General features: G+C 36.4%; 1 protein-coding gene across 3 annotated transcripts in view; it reads left to right on the forward strand.

The window, feature by feature from the left end:
- Positions 1-280: 280 nt before the first annotated feature.
- The window catches only part of LOC122014778 (serine/threonine-protein kinase BLUS1-like), a 44,609-nt gene continuing 25,822 nt past the window's right edge, over positions 281-19,067 (forward strand). The window contains exons 1-10 of one of the 3 annotated variants that reach the window (XM_042571199.1): positions 281-914; positions 989-1,069; positions 1,274-1,336; positions 6,701-6,908; positions 16,945-17,199; positions 18,152-18,276; positions 18,415-18,459; positions 18,562-18,643; positions 18,721-18,789; positions 18,875-19,045. In XM_042571199.1, coding sequence (XP_042427133.1) covers positions 6,741-6,908; positions 16,945-17,199; positions 18,152-18,276; positions 18,415-18,459; positions 18,562-18,643; positions 18,721-18,789; positions 18,875-19,045 — 915 coding nt within the window. In that variant the 5' untranslated portion in view covers positions 281-914; positions 989-1,069; positions 1,274-1,336; positions 6,701-6,740. The remainder of the gene's footprint in view (positions 915-988; positions 1,070-1,273; positions 1,337-6,700; positions 6,909-16,944; positions 17,200-18,151; positions 18,277-18,414; positions 18,460-18,561; positions 18,644-18,720; positions 18,790-18,874; positions 19,046-19,067) is intronic. The other 2 variants (XM_042571198.1, XM_042571200.1) reach the window with 2 other exon arrangements.

Consider the following 19,067-nt stretch of genomic DNA (forward strand, 5'->3'; position numbering starts at 1 on the left):
TAGCCTTGTATGACTTATCTTTTGATTTCATTTGTCTACTAACTTTGCCTTTAGTCGATTGACTTATCCTTTTTAGTTCACTATCTCGGAAATTATCCTCCACAAAATTATATATTTTAGTTTAAATGGGGTTTTTTTTAATATATTATTTTAGAAATTTATTAATATAAAAAAAGCTTTTCTCCGTTCTAATCTAGCCGTTGATTATGAATGATCGACAGTCCTGGTGTTTTCGAATCACTCCCTCACGTGTTTTCCAGTCGGTTTCTCGGGCTTCTCTTCTATCGTGTGGGACGTCTCCCCCACCCCCACCACCGCCAACGCCACTGCCATCGCCCTCGCTGTACCTCGCTGTACCTCGCTTCGCTTCTGTTCGCTACTGATCTCCCCGTACATCGCCTTCCCCCTTTTCGGCCGTCGAATTCCAGAGTTGCCCTTTCCTCCGGCCGCTCTTTGCTTCAGAACCTCCATGATCAAGCGACGCAAAGAGGACCAATAGGCGATCTCTCGATTTGTCGCCCTCCCATCCTACCGTGGATCACCCTCTTCGACGCTTTTTCCAAAGTAAAGCGGGGTCGATTCACCGCTGCCTTCTCTCAGAGTTCGGCGAATGGTCCTTGTCGGCTTCCATTGTTATGCCTAAGCAACCCTAGAGTGCATCCCCTTCTTTTTTTTTGGTTTGCAACCCCAGCATGGACGCCACTCCATGCCTTCTAACCCCTTCGCTTTCAGCTCTACCTCTCCGATCCCAAGCTACAGCATCATCAGCATTGTCTTCGACTTAGTGACATGAGGCGAAACCACTACAAAGAAAAAAACTTCTTATTCTTTTGGATGCCACCACGTTCTCCTGCCAAAGTGCTACAGGTTCTATCATCAACTTCTGATCGTCACTTTCGAGCTTGTCTTATAGTGTATCCCCTGTCCCCATAAGTTGGTATTCTCATCTGTTTCTGTTTGTTCTTTACATTTTTTTCTTATTATGTAGGTTAGCATGTGAAACAGTTTGAGTGAAGACAATTACCAAAGCTGTAGTACAGTGCTACTGAGGAAACTTGCCTCTTTTAAGGTTTGCTCTTTTAATTTACCACCTCTTTTTAGCTTTTGGTGCATTTATTGTGATTCTTTGTTTTGTTGTTGGTAGGATATTTAGTCAATTGTAAAGGTTAGTGAAGTTTTGTTATCATTTATAGTTACCTTCAGAATTCTCATGGTTCATGACAAAGATTTGCAGTTTTGATTTCGTCACATATCTTTGTTTTCTGTTGGCCAGGATGTGAAGCGAAACCTGAAGGTTAGTTAGAAGTTGAAGCAGCCAAGAAAGTTTTGGCCCTAGGTAAATTTCTCTTTTCAATTGTGTTGCTTTAGTTTTTTTTTTTTTTTTGCTATGCCTTTTCTTATATTGCTATTTATTTGTAACTTCATTCACCTAGGTTCTTTTCTCTCATTTATGCAACTTATCCCTTGCTCTTTTTAATTCTTTAAGCATGACCATTTTGTTGATTATAGTTTCTTTATGCTGGGTTGATCATGTTTATTCTCTTTGTCTATTCTTGATCTCAAGTATGTTAATTCAATGTCAGTTAGGTGTTTTTTTTTTCACAGTTTGATGGTAGGATTTTGAGGTTATAGACTTGCAAGTAATCTTGCATGTGGTGGTAGCATAAGTTTTTCAAGTGCATTGAAAAACTTTTAGCTACAAAACATAGTTTATTGCAAATATTATCTACTTTGTAGAATAAAATTGTCAATTCAAGTGACATTAGTCACGGGTGCAGGGACACCAAATTGATACTTTTAGGTATGATAAGTGTGTTCAATGTGTTTTTTTCATGGCACTACTTTTATAAGTTTTTTTTTGGTTGAATGGTTCTTTAAAAATCTTTATTGAAAAAATGTAATATTAAAACTTGCACTACTGGAGCTGCTTGCGGCTAGCGGCCGTTGCACTAATATGATCAATGACAAACACAGGAACAAAGGTAAAATACATATGAATAAGTTTATTAAATAATGCTTCTTGTACTAATCTATCTGCCAATTGTTTGTTCTTCTCATTAAGATGTGAAACATAAACCTCTCAACCCCTCTAACTATTGGTATTTGAATGCATCCATCATGTTCCAAGCCAGCTGACTGTGCCAAACTTCTCTTGTTCAGAAGCTCACATGTAAAAGGCTATTGTTTCGATCATGATTGATCCAATGCCTTAGTTCCAAAGTCGTTGAAGCCCCAACCCTATTGCATGAAATTTTTCATCAACCATGAAGGTTGCGCTTGACATGTGCACAAAGTCCTCTATGAAGCTCCCATCTATTCCCATGATCACTCCTAGGGTTGCACAATCAAAGCTTTTGAAATGAGCAACATCAGTTTGTTGGATCGTGTTGGTGTGGTGGTAGGTGAGGCAGAGGGGGGTGAATACCACTTTCTGTGATGTTAGTCATTTTAAAACAAAATATGTAGTGGAAATAAAATAAAGAACACAAAAACAATTAAATCAGAGTGCACAAAGTTTTTCATTGAATGGAACTTTGGGCTTATCAAGACAATCCTTGAGTTGTTCATTGACTCGTCAATCTTTTCTCCTCGCTGGTTGTGGCATCATCTAAGTTATACAGACGGTTCCCATTTATGCTGCGGGCCACCTATTTCTCTTGTTTCTCTTTCGGTTCAGCAGTTGGTCCAGTTTTTTCCCCTCCTTTCTGTGAGTTTCTGAGACTTTATTCTCACCTGAGTTCACATCAGATTTCACTATCAGTCTTGGGTTTCTGCTATACCGACTGGTTATCTATTGACTTTTGTTGTTCGAAATCTGTTTTCAGCTTGTTGAATTAAAATTTGTTTCAGTGTGCTGAATTTTTCAAAATCTGTTCTTAGCTTAGATATCTTCGTTTTGCTTTCCTTTTGTTTGTATTAATGCTTGGTCCAATTGCCTTGCTGTTCATTTGCTGATTTATATTCTTACACATCTCAAGCACAGAAAAGAGGAGGGCTAAAAACGGATGCAGTTATTTTATCTTTCTATCCTTCCAACAAACAGAAAAAAGAGGCTCTATACTGAAATTATATTTGCCTCGTTTTAATAAGTTGTTTGCTGTATCAACTAGCAAAAAAATAAAAATAAAAAAGGAAACAAGGAGCCTGAAATTAAAAAAAAACATAGAGAACTGACCAAATTCTAAAAGAAAAAGACAAAACAAAAGGAAGCCTAAAGATTGAAAAAAAGAAGTAAAATTATTTCATTTCTGTTTTGTCATTACTTTCATCTCATTTCTATTGCAATTACTCTTTCAATTCAAAACTGTTCTTACTTTTTCTATTCAGTTATTGGTTGCTGCTAATTATTCATTCTACTGCATTTTTTTTTTCAGTTATCAGTCATTTATCTTTTCATTCTATCCATTTCTTTATGTTTCAATTCAGTTCTATGTTAAAATTTGTCCTTTTCTTTTTTGCCCTTATCTTAGGTTATATCATTGTCCTCTGCTCAGTTGCATTTTCTTTTTCATCTTTTCCTTATTATTCAATCCACTCTGGATTTTTTGATTAGTTGATTAAATGATTATAGGGATTGTTTTTAATTCTAAGTTCTTTAAAGATTTGACTTAAGTGAGATTGAGTGACTTGAGTGACCGCCACTTACTCTAAATGGTTACAAGTGGATAAGAAGCCAGATCAGGAGATAATCCACAGCTGCGGCAACATCACTTAAAGTGCATAGAGATCAGGTTCGAACATAGATAGATTTGAGAAGCAAAATGTCACCATTGCTAGATTGCAAAGATACTGAATCAATGAGGTTCTACATACACCAAGGCAAAGCTAGACAGGTAAGCCGAAATGAGTCTAAAGAAGATGATGGATATGATTATAGAACTTCTAGCAGTAGATTTGACGATCACAAGGAAGTTGCTCGAAAGAGAAGGTAGAAGATCGTGTTGACAGAAACTTAAAAGGCATTAGGATAAGAATCCCTTCATTCCAAGGTAAAAATGATCTGGAAGTATATTTGGAATAGGAAAAAAAAGGTAGAGCTGGTATTTGATTGCCAACACTACATTGAGAAAAAGAAGGTAAAAGTTGCCACCTAGAATTTATAGACATCCATTGTTCAGTGGGACAACATGGTGCTAAATAGGGGAAGCAATGGAGAAAGGCTAATTGATACTTGACAGAAGATGAATGCTATCATGCGGAAAAGGTTCGTGCCTTCTCATTACTGTCACTACCAGGACTTGTTTCAACAGCTAAAAGGATTAACACAAGGATCCAAGAGTGTGGAGGAGTACTACAAGAAATGGAGATTGCTATGATTTGGGCCAGCCAACGTGGAGGAGGACCGAGATGCGACTATGGCTTGTTTTTGCAAGGATTGAACCTCGAGATTGCAAACATAGTGGAGTTGCAACGCTATATGGAGATGGAGGATATATTGCACGTGACCATGCAGGATGAGAGGCAGCTCAAAAGGAAGGGGCTAACTAGGGGTGAGATGCAGCTTAAAGGGAAGGGGTCGACCAAGCACGGACAAAATTCTGGTACACTCAATTTGGAGATCCAGCTGGAACAAGAGAAGTACTGATTAAGGGGGAAGGACTAATGATCTAAAGGCTAAGAAGTAAACTCCCTCCTCTGCAGACAAGGGTAAAGAATCTACCCAAACCTTATGTAACCAAGATATTGAGTGTTTTAGGTGCTTGGGTAGGGGGCATATCACATCACAATCCCCAAACAGAAGAGTGATGATCTTGAAGGACAATGTGAAATTGAGACTGAAACGGAGAACAAGGAAGAAAGTACCTTGCCTCATTTGTAGGAAAGCAAGGGAGATGAATACCTCGTAAATGGTGAAGCACTTATTATTAGGCATTTCTAGAATATACAATTGAAGGAGGATAAAGAACAACTGGACAACATCTTCCACACCTACTGCCATATTAAAAACAATGTTTGCATTTTAATTATTAATGGAGGAAGCTACATTATTGTATCAAGTAGCCTAGTGCTGTTCTGGTTGGTTGGACACCTGAATCTACTTACCATTAAGCACCCCTGACCACATAAGCTCCAATTGTTGAATAAATATAGATAAGTCAAAGTCAACAAGCTAGAAGATATCATGATAAAATATTGTGTGATATAATGCCAATGCATGTTGGCCACTTGTGGGAAGACCTTGGCACAAAAATTTAACTCTTGTACCTTTGACTTTGAGACAAATACACGGAGATCAAATAAGACTTAAAAATGAGAGTGAATAAATGAAAAGAAAAGAAAAAAGAGAATGGAAAAAAGAAAAAGGACAAAAAAAGGAGTTTGAGCAACAAAATGAGAATGGAAGAAGAAAAAAGGTTGTGAAAAAAAGAGGACAGGATAAAAAGGAGTTTTTATGCAAGAGAAAGGGTGATTAGGCAAGCTTTATTTTTTCTGAAGATCTATAGTTTTTTTGATATACTACTTCACTAGTAAAAAAAAAGAGAAAAATGAATAGTGATTGAAGTATATGCAATTTTATGAATATCTGCTGGAGCGTGTATCTTTATCATGGAATAAATTTACTTCTCATTCTCTCCTCAATTCCATAAGCATAGAGCTTAACTAAACTTTTAAAAGTGATAGCTATGAGGAAGGATGCAACTAATTGGATATGTAGTTTTATACTTTTATTGAAAGAGATATTGACCTCCTTTGATTAACAATTGTGAGTTTGAATCATAAGAAGGCCATAGATGTAAAATCAATCACACAGAAAGAAAAATTGAACATGAGAGAATATCTAACTACCATAACTTAAACTATACCAAGTGCATTTTAACAAAGTAGCTTGTGGCATACAATGAAATTCAACATTAGAACATTTGGAAAATAGCTAAGATAAGGATATTTTTGGCATACAAAAGCCTACCTAGATTAGTTTAAGAAACATAAGTAACTGCCACTAATATTTGTTAGTTTTGACAACTACCATCCTTGTACCTCGAAAAGTAAAATGTGGAAACTGGTATTCTTGTCATCTTCATTTATCACCGAATCTAGTAATCAATGTCACAAAAGAAAAAAAAATAGTCATCTAAAACAATGAAGGTAAAACATGAAATATTCTATGGGAACAATTTAGTTATGTGGAACAATGTATAAATAGACCAAGCACATCTTAGAATGTTACCATATTAGGCAAAAATAATTAAAACAATATGTATATTTAAACAAATATGAACTCGTAAAGAGTGTCCTTGCCATCAATAATTTATCATCCTTTTCAATTAGAATAGATTTTTCACTAAAGCTTTGGAGGAGCTTCTTCTCTAACCTAACCACATAACTATATTCAAAGCATTTTGAAATTATCGTGTCTATTCCAAACTTTCAAAGATCTAGACTCACATGTTACATAAAGTTCAATAGGGTCTATGATGACATGATGTTGTAGAAATGTTATTCATTAGGATTTATTCTTAGCATTGACCTATTGAATAACAAATAGTCATCTAAGTCATATGAATAATCTATTCTAACATTTAAATGGTTCATGCTAGTGTTTGGAATGCCTACTGATAAGATTAACATCTGTCTTCACTCGTCCAATGCTTAATAAATATCAGAGGACTTTTTGAATGTATCAGAATGAGTTCTTGTTCAGTCTTAGACCCTTATTAATACATTTATCTTCAACTTATGTGGCATCCTGGAAATGTAGGAATCTGAAGGTTGCTTATGGTGTTCTCTGAGAAACAAACATGGAACATGGATTAGAGAAGAGATTTCCAACAAATCCTAATGACTATAAGTTGTATGAAGAAGTAGGTGAAGGTGTCAGTGCTACAGTCTACAGAGCTCTCTGCATTCCTCTTAATCAGATTGTTGGTATTAAGGTTCTTGATCTTGAGAAGTGTAATAATGACCTGGTACGCTCACTGGTTTTTTAGTAAGCTCAAGAGTAACACAGTAGCTAAATGATAATAACTGTGCATCAGTTTCTCAAATTAATGCAATATTTGCTTCACATCAGTTAATTTCCTTCATTTTTTGTTCTATTACTGAAACCTTGTAAACCATGAAACCTTTTTTTTTATTTGAGAGGACATAATATAAAGGAAGTGTCGAAATGATATATATGAAAATAGAAGGCAAAGATAGTATTTTATCACCACAATGTTAACATGGACATTGCTTTTTCTTTTACATTTTTCTACTTGAGCATTAAAAATTCTAATAAAAAAACAACTATAATATACTATTCTCCCTCTTTTTGACATTCTTGAAAAGTCAAAAGTGTTAAATATATATGTGTTTATGAAAAAAATTAACAAGCATCATATAAATCATGTGGTGTCTGGAATAGCAAAAGACCCAATTACATCAAAATTATGAAATATATAATCTAATTAGGCTTGATTGAAGTTTAGAACATTTAAACTATCAAATTTACTAACCTTATCTTTGACATTGTTCCGTAGGTGATTCTGCGACCTTGCTTGATAGGGTTGTGAATAGATTTATGCTTTCCAAAGGATTTTTGTATGTTTTCCATCACATGTTCTGAACAGCGACTATTAAATATCCAATTGCATTTAGTAAGAGGAGGTGGATTTCAACTTATAGAAGATAGCTTTGGTATCTAAAGTTGATTTGCATCCTTGAATGTTATATTTTGGATCCCCTTTTACTAAAGCATACTTGAACTGGGTGACCTATTTACCACATCCAAAACTATATTTATTACAAAATAAAAAAATATTTTTAATACCATCAGAACTTAAAACTCTTTTACTATTTTTGAAATTAATGTGACCTTTCATTAAGGTAGTAATTTTAGCTTTTGACGAGCTATATTTGCAGATTTATTATAAAATTTTAGTTTTTTTTGTCTAAGAGTTTATGTTTCCATTTTTCAAAACTGATGGTTGAGAAAATAATTCATCCTTTTTTATAAAGTGGAATTTACTTATGACATTAGCTGCGACGAATCAAAGGTTGTTTTTCTCACTTGATTCATTGGTTGATGATGCTGAGAATAGGGGTTTACTTTCATCTTTAAAGACAGCTTTAAGCCTTTGTTTTCTTTCAAATTATTAAGAAGTGTGCAATCACTTTTATACACCTTGATTATTGCACATAAAGCAAAATGATTCACTCTTTTTTGTCTCCAGCTGGTTTAATAACTTTTGTGAATCTTCTGAATTTTCTTACTATATAATACAAATTTCATTTTTTGCTATCTTCACTTGAATAATCCTACATAGAAGTTCACATGTGTCACACCCCAGGTAGTCACTGCCAGAAGAAATTTCGGTAGCATCTCCCTGTACGGATGACAATCTGAAACATTTCTACATTCCCCTAAGGGCTCACACTCATCAGCTAACACGGCTGGTATATATTTAACAAACAAAAATAAAATCATCCACGCAATTATAATAAAACAGCCTCCGGCTGTCAACACAATACAAAAGAAAACGAAAATATTATCCAAACTTACCTCTTCTGTCGATCGGCAGGCGTGCAGCAAAACACCAAATAAAACCACCAAGCAAACGTAAACTCAACCAATACATTACGTAAAGAAAAACCACACAAAATCCAGAGTACAAACCAATCCAAGTCTAGATCCTAGTTTCAAGGCAAATAAATGGAAAACCAAAAGACTAAAACGTATACTTCTGTGACAAGGGGACTAGCAACTGGAATCTCCTGACAGCTTCAACCTGAAATAAGAATAATCAACGGGGTGAGTTCAACAACTCAGCGGATACTAGATAGACATGCATAATAAGATATAACTAACGGTAATCATCATGTGGTACAGTTTTCTGAACAAACATAGGAAATGCAAATTGAAAAGGCTGAAGAAAACTGTACTCATCAGGACCTCCTATCTGAATATAAGGGTCGTCAAACTAGATACAAAATATCACCTGTATGCATGCCAAACATATGCAACCCAAACAAATGCAGCATCCAAAATGCAGCAATACAATAAATGCAATCTATGCATATGGTGCAAAAATGACATGTGTCACCCCTGACGCCAGTCAGCCATCTCACACGCGATGGTGAGACCGAGTGGGTAGGGCTATGACAACTGTGCACTCTGCCATCACTGCTATTGAGTGACCGAGTGGACAGGATGCTGCCAGAGTACACCTATCCTCCTACCCCAAACATAGTGGGGGAGCCTAAGCTCTCATCTCCCTGTATCATAGGGGAGGGATCCCTGCCCGCTACACACTACAATCATCGCTACCCAGGAGCGGACCAGCGGAGCCCTGACAGAGCAAGCTGCACACACCCTACCTGATGTACCACTAACTCATGAGTGGTTGTGTGTGCAGATCATGTAGCTGGCTATGCGCTCAACAATAATGGAGCTGACCATCGCCAGCATGCAATCATGCAAGATGATGCATGACACTAAACATGTAGATACAGGCAATATACCCTCTATATAAAATGCACAAAAAGGAAGTAAATCGTACGATGGTCTAGGTATCAAAACCTAAGTACACAAATCGGATATGACCAACAACAAGACTACTACACAGTAGGCAATATAAGTCACTATTCCTATGAACAGGGATACACATGACGACAATTAAGGAAAATATAAGTAGGAATGCATAACAGATAGGAATATAGGCAGACAACAAGAACCAGATAGTGACATATCAAAGCAGATGCAAATATAATCATTACGACTAGAAATATACTATTATGCATATCTAACATGACTATATCAAGAGATAAGTCAGAAGTACCCGCCTCAAATAGAAGATCCAATCAAGCTAAATTCGACGTCGTGACGCTGGTCTCGAATCAGAGTCGTGCATCAATATATATATATATATATATATATATATATATATATATATATATATATATATATATATATATATTTTATTTATCTAAATTCATAGGAATTAAATAACTAAATAAAATCTCCAAGCTAATTTAGGGAAAACCCTAATCAACATAACATTAACACTACCTAGATTCAATCCAATGGTTAACTAGGGTTAGTTGCCTGAACCCTAATCATTCCATTAGATTAATTCTACACCTAAATAAATCTACACATCACAATATTCCAATCAAGACATAATCTACAACAAAGATACAGTTCTCTACTCCTTACCTCAACTCCAAGTCACTGCTCTTGATCCTTAGCCAAATATGTTGCTATCGGATGAAGAAGTTGTTGGAAATCACCTCACTGCCCTGATCAAGAAGTAGATCCAGAAATCAATAAGAAAACCTCTCAACAACCCAAATAATCACTGATCCTCAAACATAACCTACCTTAAATCTGGTTGCTCACGAGAACAGCGAACAGAGGAGTTAGGACATCGGTGTAGGCTGTTCACGGCAAAGAGCAGCGATGGGAGGTAGGCGATGCAACGACAATCCAGCGACGTGTCTGTTCTGATGAGGAAACAGGGCACGGGAGGAGATTGACAGCTGCAGTGATCCGGCAACAACAGTAAAGGCTCGGCGCTAGGGCACAAATTGAAGAAATTTAAGAGAAAGGACATCAAGAAACCTACCCCTGTTGCCGGCTAGCGCTCTCAGCGTTGCAATGAAGCAAGAGGGAGAGATCTGCTAGTTGGAGCCGTGGCACGCAGAGGACGGCGGTCGGCGATCTAGGGCAGAGTTGCGAGAGGGGGAGGGAGGAGAGAATCGACCAACAGCTAGGGCACAGGACAATGGACTTGGGGTGCTCGGGTTCAAGCTAGGGCGCCGGCGCTGGACGGTGATCGGAGAGGGTGGCGGCGTTAGGCGGCGGTGTGCGGCTCAGAAGGCTCTCGTGCTCCGGCATCGGTGGATCGAGGAAGAGCACCAGGATGAACAGAGGGAAGAGCTCGGCGGTGTCGGCCAGAAGAGAGGAGGAAGAAAGGAGAAGAAGGCTTTCGGTGAGGAAAGGATTAGAAAGGGCTGGGCGTCGTGAGCTCAACGAAGAGGAAGCGGCGATGAATTGGGAAGAAGAGTTCGGTGAGGGAGGAGAAGAAATAGGCACGGGAAAACAAATAAGAAAAGAAAAATAAATTAATTTAGGAAACCTAGGTTTGGTTTAATCAAACCCTAAGTATTTTCTTAAATCAACTCTTATCTTTGGGTATTTCTAAACAGGTTTTTCCCCTGCCTATTAATTAATCCCCGCAAACTACTCATACGAACTCCGAAAAATTCCCAGAAAATCTCTAAAAACTCCGAAAAATTTCGTTAAGGTATTTCGTCCATTTAACCTTATTATTGGATTATGGTATTTTACAACTTGCCTTCGTTGTTTTCTTCTTACATCATCAGGGATCCATTATCTCATTCATTTTAACATGGTTAAATCCTTCTCTTGTTTTTGTTGTCTTGGGAATTTTTCTTACTAATTTTTTGTCCTTAAGATTATCAAGAAAGATTAGTTCGTTCATAAATAAATCTTGTCTACATCTTATCAGTTAACATGTAAATTCTTTTTTACTTGAGAAGTTCTCTCAAGTAACCTCAAACATATGTCAAGTTTTCTATACATTAGTGCTAGTGTTATGGCTCCAGATTGTGCTCCAAGAGGATGTTGGGAGTGTAAATATCTGATCCAAGAGATTAAAGGAAGATGCATTCAACACTTCTAATGTGTAATTCCGTACCATTAGAAAATGATGGGCATGAAATGAATCGACTAGTGAACAACTCCCTGCATTGATCCTGCATTGGTGGCCGTAGTTTAGGTAGAAATTCTACATGCTAATTCTACTAAATATAGTGACATTGAGATAAAAGGAATGAAATGTGAATTATGTATGTATAGACTTTTTCTACAAGAACATAGTTTTTTGTAAAAATGGAATGAAAATAATTTAATCTAAATGATAAACAAGGCACAATGATAAAGAATGTAAACATGAAATTTATAGTTGGTTCAGCCTCTAGCAATCTTTCGTAATTTTTTTTATTCCTCAAATTAAAAATACACAATCACATGGTATCCCACTTCTTGAAAGGAATTACAGTTATATATGATGCAAAACCAGTAAATAAACTGCACATACTATTTCTTGGAGCATTTACAACCTTGTTTAATCAAAATAGACTAAGAAGAGAACATTAAAGTAAATGAAAGATTGGTTAAGGAAACAATTGGCAGAGTTTGGTCCAATGACTCTTCAGCTCAACTACTTTTGGATGATCGATACCTTAGAAATGGTTTAATGAAAGATGGGATATTGCCCTAAAATGCTCTTTAGAAATAAATTATCTTTTAAGGTTTAAAAAATCCATATATAGTTGTTGGAAGATATATCTAAATTTAAAATTTTGAACTCAAGATAAGATTGAGAATATAACAAAATGTCATTCTCTTTGTAAGCAATTGAAATGTTAAAATAAAAATGTTGAATGTGCAAAATTATTATTGTTCTTTTCCCTAAGTAATCCTTGCTTTAATATAGAAATTATCACTATTATTTTATATTTTTATGCTTAAATTCTATTCTAATTCTAATTAGGTTTTCAACATTGCTTAAGTTTGCTTAAAAATATTGTTAAATTTAAGCTTATAATAAATATACTTATTCATTCTAGGATCTCTCAAAGGTTTAGCCTGATCTCTTGGGCTACATTTTTTTCTCAAAACAAAGTGTAAATTATTTTGGCACAACACGAAAATTGAAGGGGAGTTTTGGCACAACACGAAAATTGTTGTCGTACAACCTTGTGGTCACGGGTTCAAGTTGCAAAAACAGCCTTTTGCAATGCAGGGTAAGGATGTATACAATAACCCAATATAGTTTTGACCCTTCCCCGTGACCTCACATTGGTGGGATCTTCATGCACGGGTTGCCTTTTATCAAAAGTGAGTAGTTATAAGGGTAGTCAGCATTGGTAAATCCCCTTAGCATTTTGTAATTTTTTTTTCCTTCTGTTACAAGAAACAGGGGTAACATGCAGTATAGTATTGGTAAATAATGTGATGTTTAGATGTTACCTTTAAAATGGTAATTTTGTGCCACTCTGCGAAACAACTAACAGTTGAAAAATTGTATTTGATTCATCGTTCCAAATATATGAGATTTACAATTCTAAACTAAACACGATTACACGTGTTGGTCTTTGCTGAGTGTTTCATTATGTCATGTGTTGAGTGGCATATCTTAGCAATAACATTTCAATTACTGAGTCTGGAGAGAGGGCAATATAGACCTTCCTTTACCATGATCTTAAGAGGGTAATATCCTTTTGAATTCTTGACCAAGATAGTAGTGACGCTCAAGTTTTTCCCTCATCAGCGTGTTGATTTTATCAGGCATAAGATAGTGTTCCTAAAAGCCATATTTTCAGGAATGGGTTTGTGTGATAATGAATATGAGGATCCTATCAATAGTCCTGTAATGGATTGATGGCTATATATTTATAAAGCTATATGAAAAAGGCTTTGGGAATATTGTAGGATCGAAGAATAAAAATTTTAAGCTCTAGAGTTCTACAATAATAGTTAATGCTATAAAAAAAATAAAACGAGCCCCTCTATTTATAGCCTTCAAACTGAGCATGGATAAGCTTCATACCATTCATTTATTGAAGTCAGTTGAAATCTTTGTTATTGGACTAAAATATTAATCATGGAAGCTTTATTTGCTAGCTTTTGCCTGTAGAATCGAAAGAAAGCACTAGGTGAATAGCGCTTGTCACTTTTTCACATCTTTTGGAAAACACGAGAGATAATGTAGGGAATTAAAAGAAAATAGAAACAATGCTAAGACATTTTGTTTTTACTTGGTTCACAACCTGACAACGGCTAGTTCAAGGCTTGCACTCACGGAGTGCTTTTGTTGTGTAATTCACTAATAGATTCGTCAAGTACAAGAAACTCCGATTACAAATGATGAAATGCAACTAATAATAAATGAACAATTTTATCGAAAACTCGGAAAGAATATAGACTTGGACGTTGTTGTCGGAGTAGCGTTTCGGTGTCATAGCGGAGGTTCGGAGCATTGTTTGAGCGTAGAAGAATGGTGTTTAGAGCTGTTGGTCGAAGGCTCCTTTATAGGTCATTTCAGGCACTTGGATCCCTTTCAGGCTCCTTCTCTGAGAACTATTCGATCCACCTTCGTTGCCAACTTATCCACTTCTGGTGCTTGGATCACTTCCGAGCGCCTGAACTGTTGACCTGGCAACACCTCGTCGAAGCTTTATCATGGTTGAGTCCCTTCCAGGCGCCTGGTTGCCGACGTGCGCTCATCAGTTAGAGGTTAACACCTATCATGTCGCGAGCCAAGGTGAACAGGGCGCCTGGATCCATTCCAAGCTTTTTGATTTCTTCATTAGCACATAAAACACAATAATAATAGGAAATAAAATAGTTTGACAGTCTTTAGACCATCTGACCTGACTTTGGATTTCGTTGAAAACCTAGGTCAAACTGACACCTACTGTTCCCTCAACGAGGAGCATCCTCACCTACTCCTTGAGGAGAGTTTACCTTCTTGTTTGAACTTTTGCTCAGTATCCGATCTTGACCTTTGGGACTTCCCGCTAGACGTTCGGTCCTTGACCTGCCTAGACTTCTGCCTGGTGTCCTCGACCTCGAGCTTTCCACCTAGTCTCCTCGACTCTTAGGACTTCTATCTAACGTCCTCGATTTGCCAAGACTTCTTCCTAGTCCACTCGACTAGGACTACTTTGCCCGGTCCACTCGACTAGGACTTTCTTGCCTAGTACACTCGATCAGGACTTCTTTGCCTAGCCTCAACTAGGACTTTCCTGTACACTTAGTTAAGCTCGTTAGATCACAACATAACTTAATTTTGAACCCTTTACCAATATCAAAATCAGGTTTGATTATCTGGTGCTTCTAGCACCAACATTGTCTTCAATTGAGCTAATACATTTTCAGTCATCTTAAATCTATTCTAGTTGGAGGGGAGCCTTGGCACAACGATAAAGTTGTTGCCATGTGACCAAAAGGTCACGGGTTCGAATCTTGGAAACAACCTCTTGCAAAAAGCAGGGTAAGGCTGCGTACAATGGATCCTTCCCCAGGACCCCGCATGGCGGGATCTTCGTGCACCGGGCTGCCCTTTAAATCTATTCTAGTTGATTCAACATCTGTGAGCCCGACTCAATTAGATAAAATCACAAGCTCATGTTCTAGCCAGTTGTGATTTCGATCTTCTCAAATCATATTTAGTCGATTCAAATTCAATATGATTGATTCAACACCTATTAGTTGACTCAGATGATTGTTGTTGCAATCCTTAGACTTCAATGGATACTCTCGTCAGTCGATTCAATGACCTTTTCAATCAAATCAATTTTAACATAGAGCAAACTATTTTGAATAGTCAACAACCTTGTTGACTCAAATCACTCTACTGGATTGTCGTTTAATTAACTCAAGTTGAAACTGAAACCTCCTGTTTGCAAATATAATATCTGAGTCCATTGTTGAGTTGACTTAACTCTCAGATTCAACTGCTCAGTTGAGTAAACTTAACTTTTAGAATTTGCTCGTTAAATACATGCTTCATTAGTTGGGTGTACGCCTAGGTAAAAATCTACTTAAAATCAAAGCTATAAGTTGCTTGCAATCTCGTAAGTCTCAGTCTTCATCTACCAAGAGCCCTTGCTTTCGGGTCTTTCTTTATCATGAGACCTCGCCTCTTAGTGTTCCTCGTATTCCAAAAGGGCTCGCCCCCAGTTCTTCTGATGCTAAGAGACCTTGCTTTTGAGTCTTCCTCATTTGCTCTTAATGCGCTCAAGCATCTTGTCAACACATGTTGATCTTCTCCATTTGCTAAGGTTCTCTTGGACTTTATCCTTAGTCAATGCTTGATGAACTTCTCTTTCTGCCAAAGTGTGTTGAATTTTTTCATCTGTCGAGATCCTCTTGAACTTCTTCATCTACTGACACATGTTGTACTTCTGCACTTGCTAAATTTTTTTAACCTAAAGTTCCTTGGACTTTTCCAACCTCAACACATGTTGAGCCATCTCTGCACTTGCTAAGGTTTGTCAACTTTTTTGCACTTGCACACTTGACAAACACATTAATAGATGTGACATAAACCTCATGGTTTGAATCTCGTACCTTGCTAGGTAAAACGATCGTAATCGGATAAATTACCAAAATTCGATAACAATATCTCTTGTATTGTGGTATCAATCGTGTCAACGAGTATCATTTCATGTTAATAGTCGATACTCCTCGGAATGCTAAAGTTGAGATGTTATTTTTTTTTTAATGTCTCCATACAAAATGTTCAAATTGTAAATTTTGGATGAAAAACAAATATTGAGCTTAACTATATAGTTGGCTTATCTTTTCTTATTCTTTTTCATCTCTTTCCTCCTCCCAATTTATCACCGACATCATACATCGAAATATCAGCACAATACCAAAATAATATTATTCTAGGCAAATACCAAAACATTGGCACGGCTTGAAATTTCAAACACTAGTAAATTTAACTTAAATCCTTTGTCAATCGCATCAAGACAGCCTTGTCAAACTCTACTACTTAGGGTATGATTACGATATCAAATACTATATGTTCAAGGCTAACTAGGATTGCTCACAATGCAAATTCTTCAGGTTATCATTGAGAAATACCAGCAAGTGTAGCAAATGTTAGATTTGTTGTCAGCTTTGTGTGTAATTTATTATTCTCTTGTAATTACACCAAGGTACTAGGTTGTTCTTTGGTAGTCTTAGAGGAATGATTCTAAGCATGCCTTATTAGGCTTTTAGCTTGCATGATTATGAGTGCATCCATGATCTTGTCTGAATTTTTGTTTGCTTTGTGTTTCAATCATTCCAAGCATCTTATTTCATTTGAAGGATTTCCTGATTCAGAATACCATGATATAAGTTCTCTTAGATCTATCAAATGGTTCTGATAATAACTTGATTGATAATGATATTGCAGTATCTGACCTTTTCCTTGATCTCAGGATGGGATAAGACGAGAAGTACAAACAATGAGTTTGATTGATCATCCTAACACACTACGTGCTTATTGCTCTTTTACAGTAGGCCACAACCTTTGGGTCGTGATGCCTTACATGGCTGGGGGTTCTGCCCTTCACATAATGAAATATGCTTATCCAGAAGGCTTTGAAGAGCCGGTTATTGCAACTCTCTTGTATGAAGTTCTTAAAGCTCTTGCATATCTCCATGCTCAGGGACATATTCATAGAGATGTAAAGGTATGTTGATTATATGTTAGGTTTTTGTACACAGGCGTATTTTTCAAGTAACTTGTTTCTTCAGTTTTGCTGATTATTCATGCTTTGAAAGTTCTCTCCATATCAAAGAACTTGTCGATCAGCCAACATCACTATCCTGTTTATACAAAACATGGCAAGACTTTTCTTGCTTTTATTTATTATTTAATAGAATTCTTGAACCCTGTTTTTGCATCTATATTACTCTTGTTAACAATAGTTGGTTGCAATGTTATTTCCTCAGACACTGTGTTTAGGAACATAGCTAGTTTATACGGCAAAAGGATTAACTGAAAGAAAAGGCTTGGGTAAATGTTTCCTAGGCGTTGCTTTCCCCAGTTACCTTGGTGTCTTTGTTTCACCTCATTTTGTTTCCATCCAATTATTAAGGCAAATGACTTTTTTTATTCCTCTAGATTTACACTTAGAAGTATATAAGTGTTGAAACCATTCCGATACAATATGTATGTTAAAAAAATCGTATCATTCTAGTCATAAACCAAAATTCTGGCACGGCTAAAAATTGACATTTTCAAACCTGCATTTGATACTGATATCAATTTTGACAATCATGATGTGTAGGCATTATGACCTTTATTACAATGCTGTCCATAGATCAAATTATTTCATAAATTGGATTTCATTTGACTAATTTATGATTCCATTGCTTGTGCTCAAGGTATATGAACCTCTTGCCATGTTAACAAGATTTTGTGTTGCCCTACCTATCCAAAAAAAAAAAAAATTATTTCATAAATTGGATTTCATTTGACTGATTTATGATTCCATTGCTTGTGCTCAAGGTATATGAACCTCTTGCCATGTTAACAAGATTTTGTGTTGCCCTACCTATCAAAAAAAAAAAAAGATTTTGTGTCACCCTAGTGCTTCAACCTTTCCTACATGTTTCTTTATCAAAGAATTTGATTTGCAGGCTGGGAATATCCTAATTGATGCTAAGGGAGCTGTTAAATTAGCTGATTTTGGAGTCTCAGCTTGTATGTTCGATACTGGAGATAGACAACGAGCAAGAAATACATTTGTTGGTACCCCATGCTGGTAAAGTCTGCCTACTATGTCTTTTGACATTTGGTGTCGATGAACGTGTTGATTTTGTAGTTGTTTGATGTATCGGATTGTTTATTTGTTTCCCCATATAAAGAATGGCTTGTTTAAAAATTTGCATCTATTTCTCAGGATGGCTCCGGAAGTAATGCAACAGCTACATGGATATGATTTTAAGTCGGTGGTGACTTCTGATTATGACATTTTATCCTATTAACTTGAAATAATTTTTTTTATTATTGGTAATAATTTAACCTTGATAGTTTTGGTAATGAACAGAGCTGACATTTGGTCATTTGGTATAACTGCATTAGAACTTGCGCATGGCCATGCTCCATTTTCAAAGTATCCGCCTATGAAGGTCTATTTGAAATCAAAATGTCTTTTGCATGCCTTTGCTTTTGTTGTACAATACTAAAAAATTGTTATATATGATAGGTGTTGCTTATGACCTTACAAAATGCACCACCAGGTCTTGATTATGAAAGAGACAAGAGATTCTCAAAGGTTAATTTTTTTTAAAAAAAAAGGAAACTTTTTTAGCAAAATATGTCTCATGACCTTTATGTTAGATGTGTGACCTTTTTTATAGTCTTTTAAAGAGATGCTGGCCACTTGCCTAGTAAAGGATCCAAAGAGACGCCCAACTTCAGAAAAACTTTTGAAGCACCCTTTCTTCAAACATGCTCGCACAAATGAGTATTCAATACAAACTATCCTTGAGGGCCTTCCTCCTCTTGGTGAACGTTTTAAGGCACTCAAGGTATCACATTATTATTGTATCT

This window comes from Zingiber officinale, chromosome 8B (assembly GCF_018446385.1).
Source record: "Zingiber officinale cultivar Zhangliang chromosome 8B, Zo_v1.1, whole genome shotgun sequence".
Taxonomy (NCBI): Eukaryota; Viridiplantae; Streptophyta; class Magnoliopsida; order Zingiberales; family Zingiberaceae; genus Zingiber; species Zingiber officinale.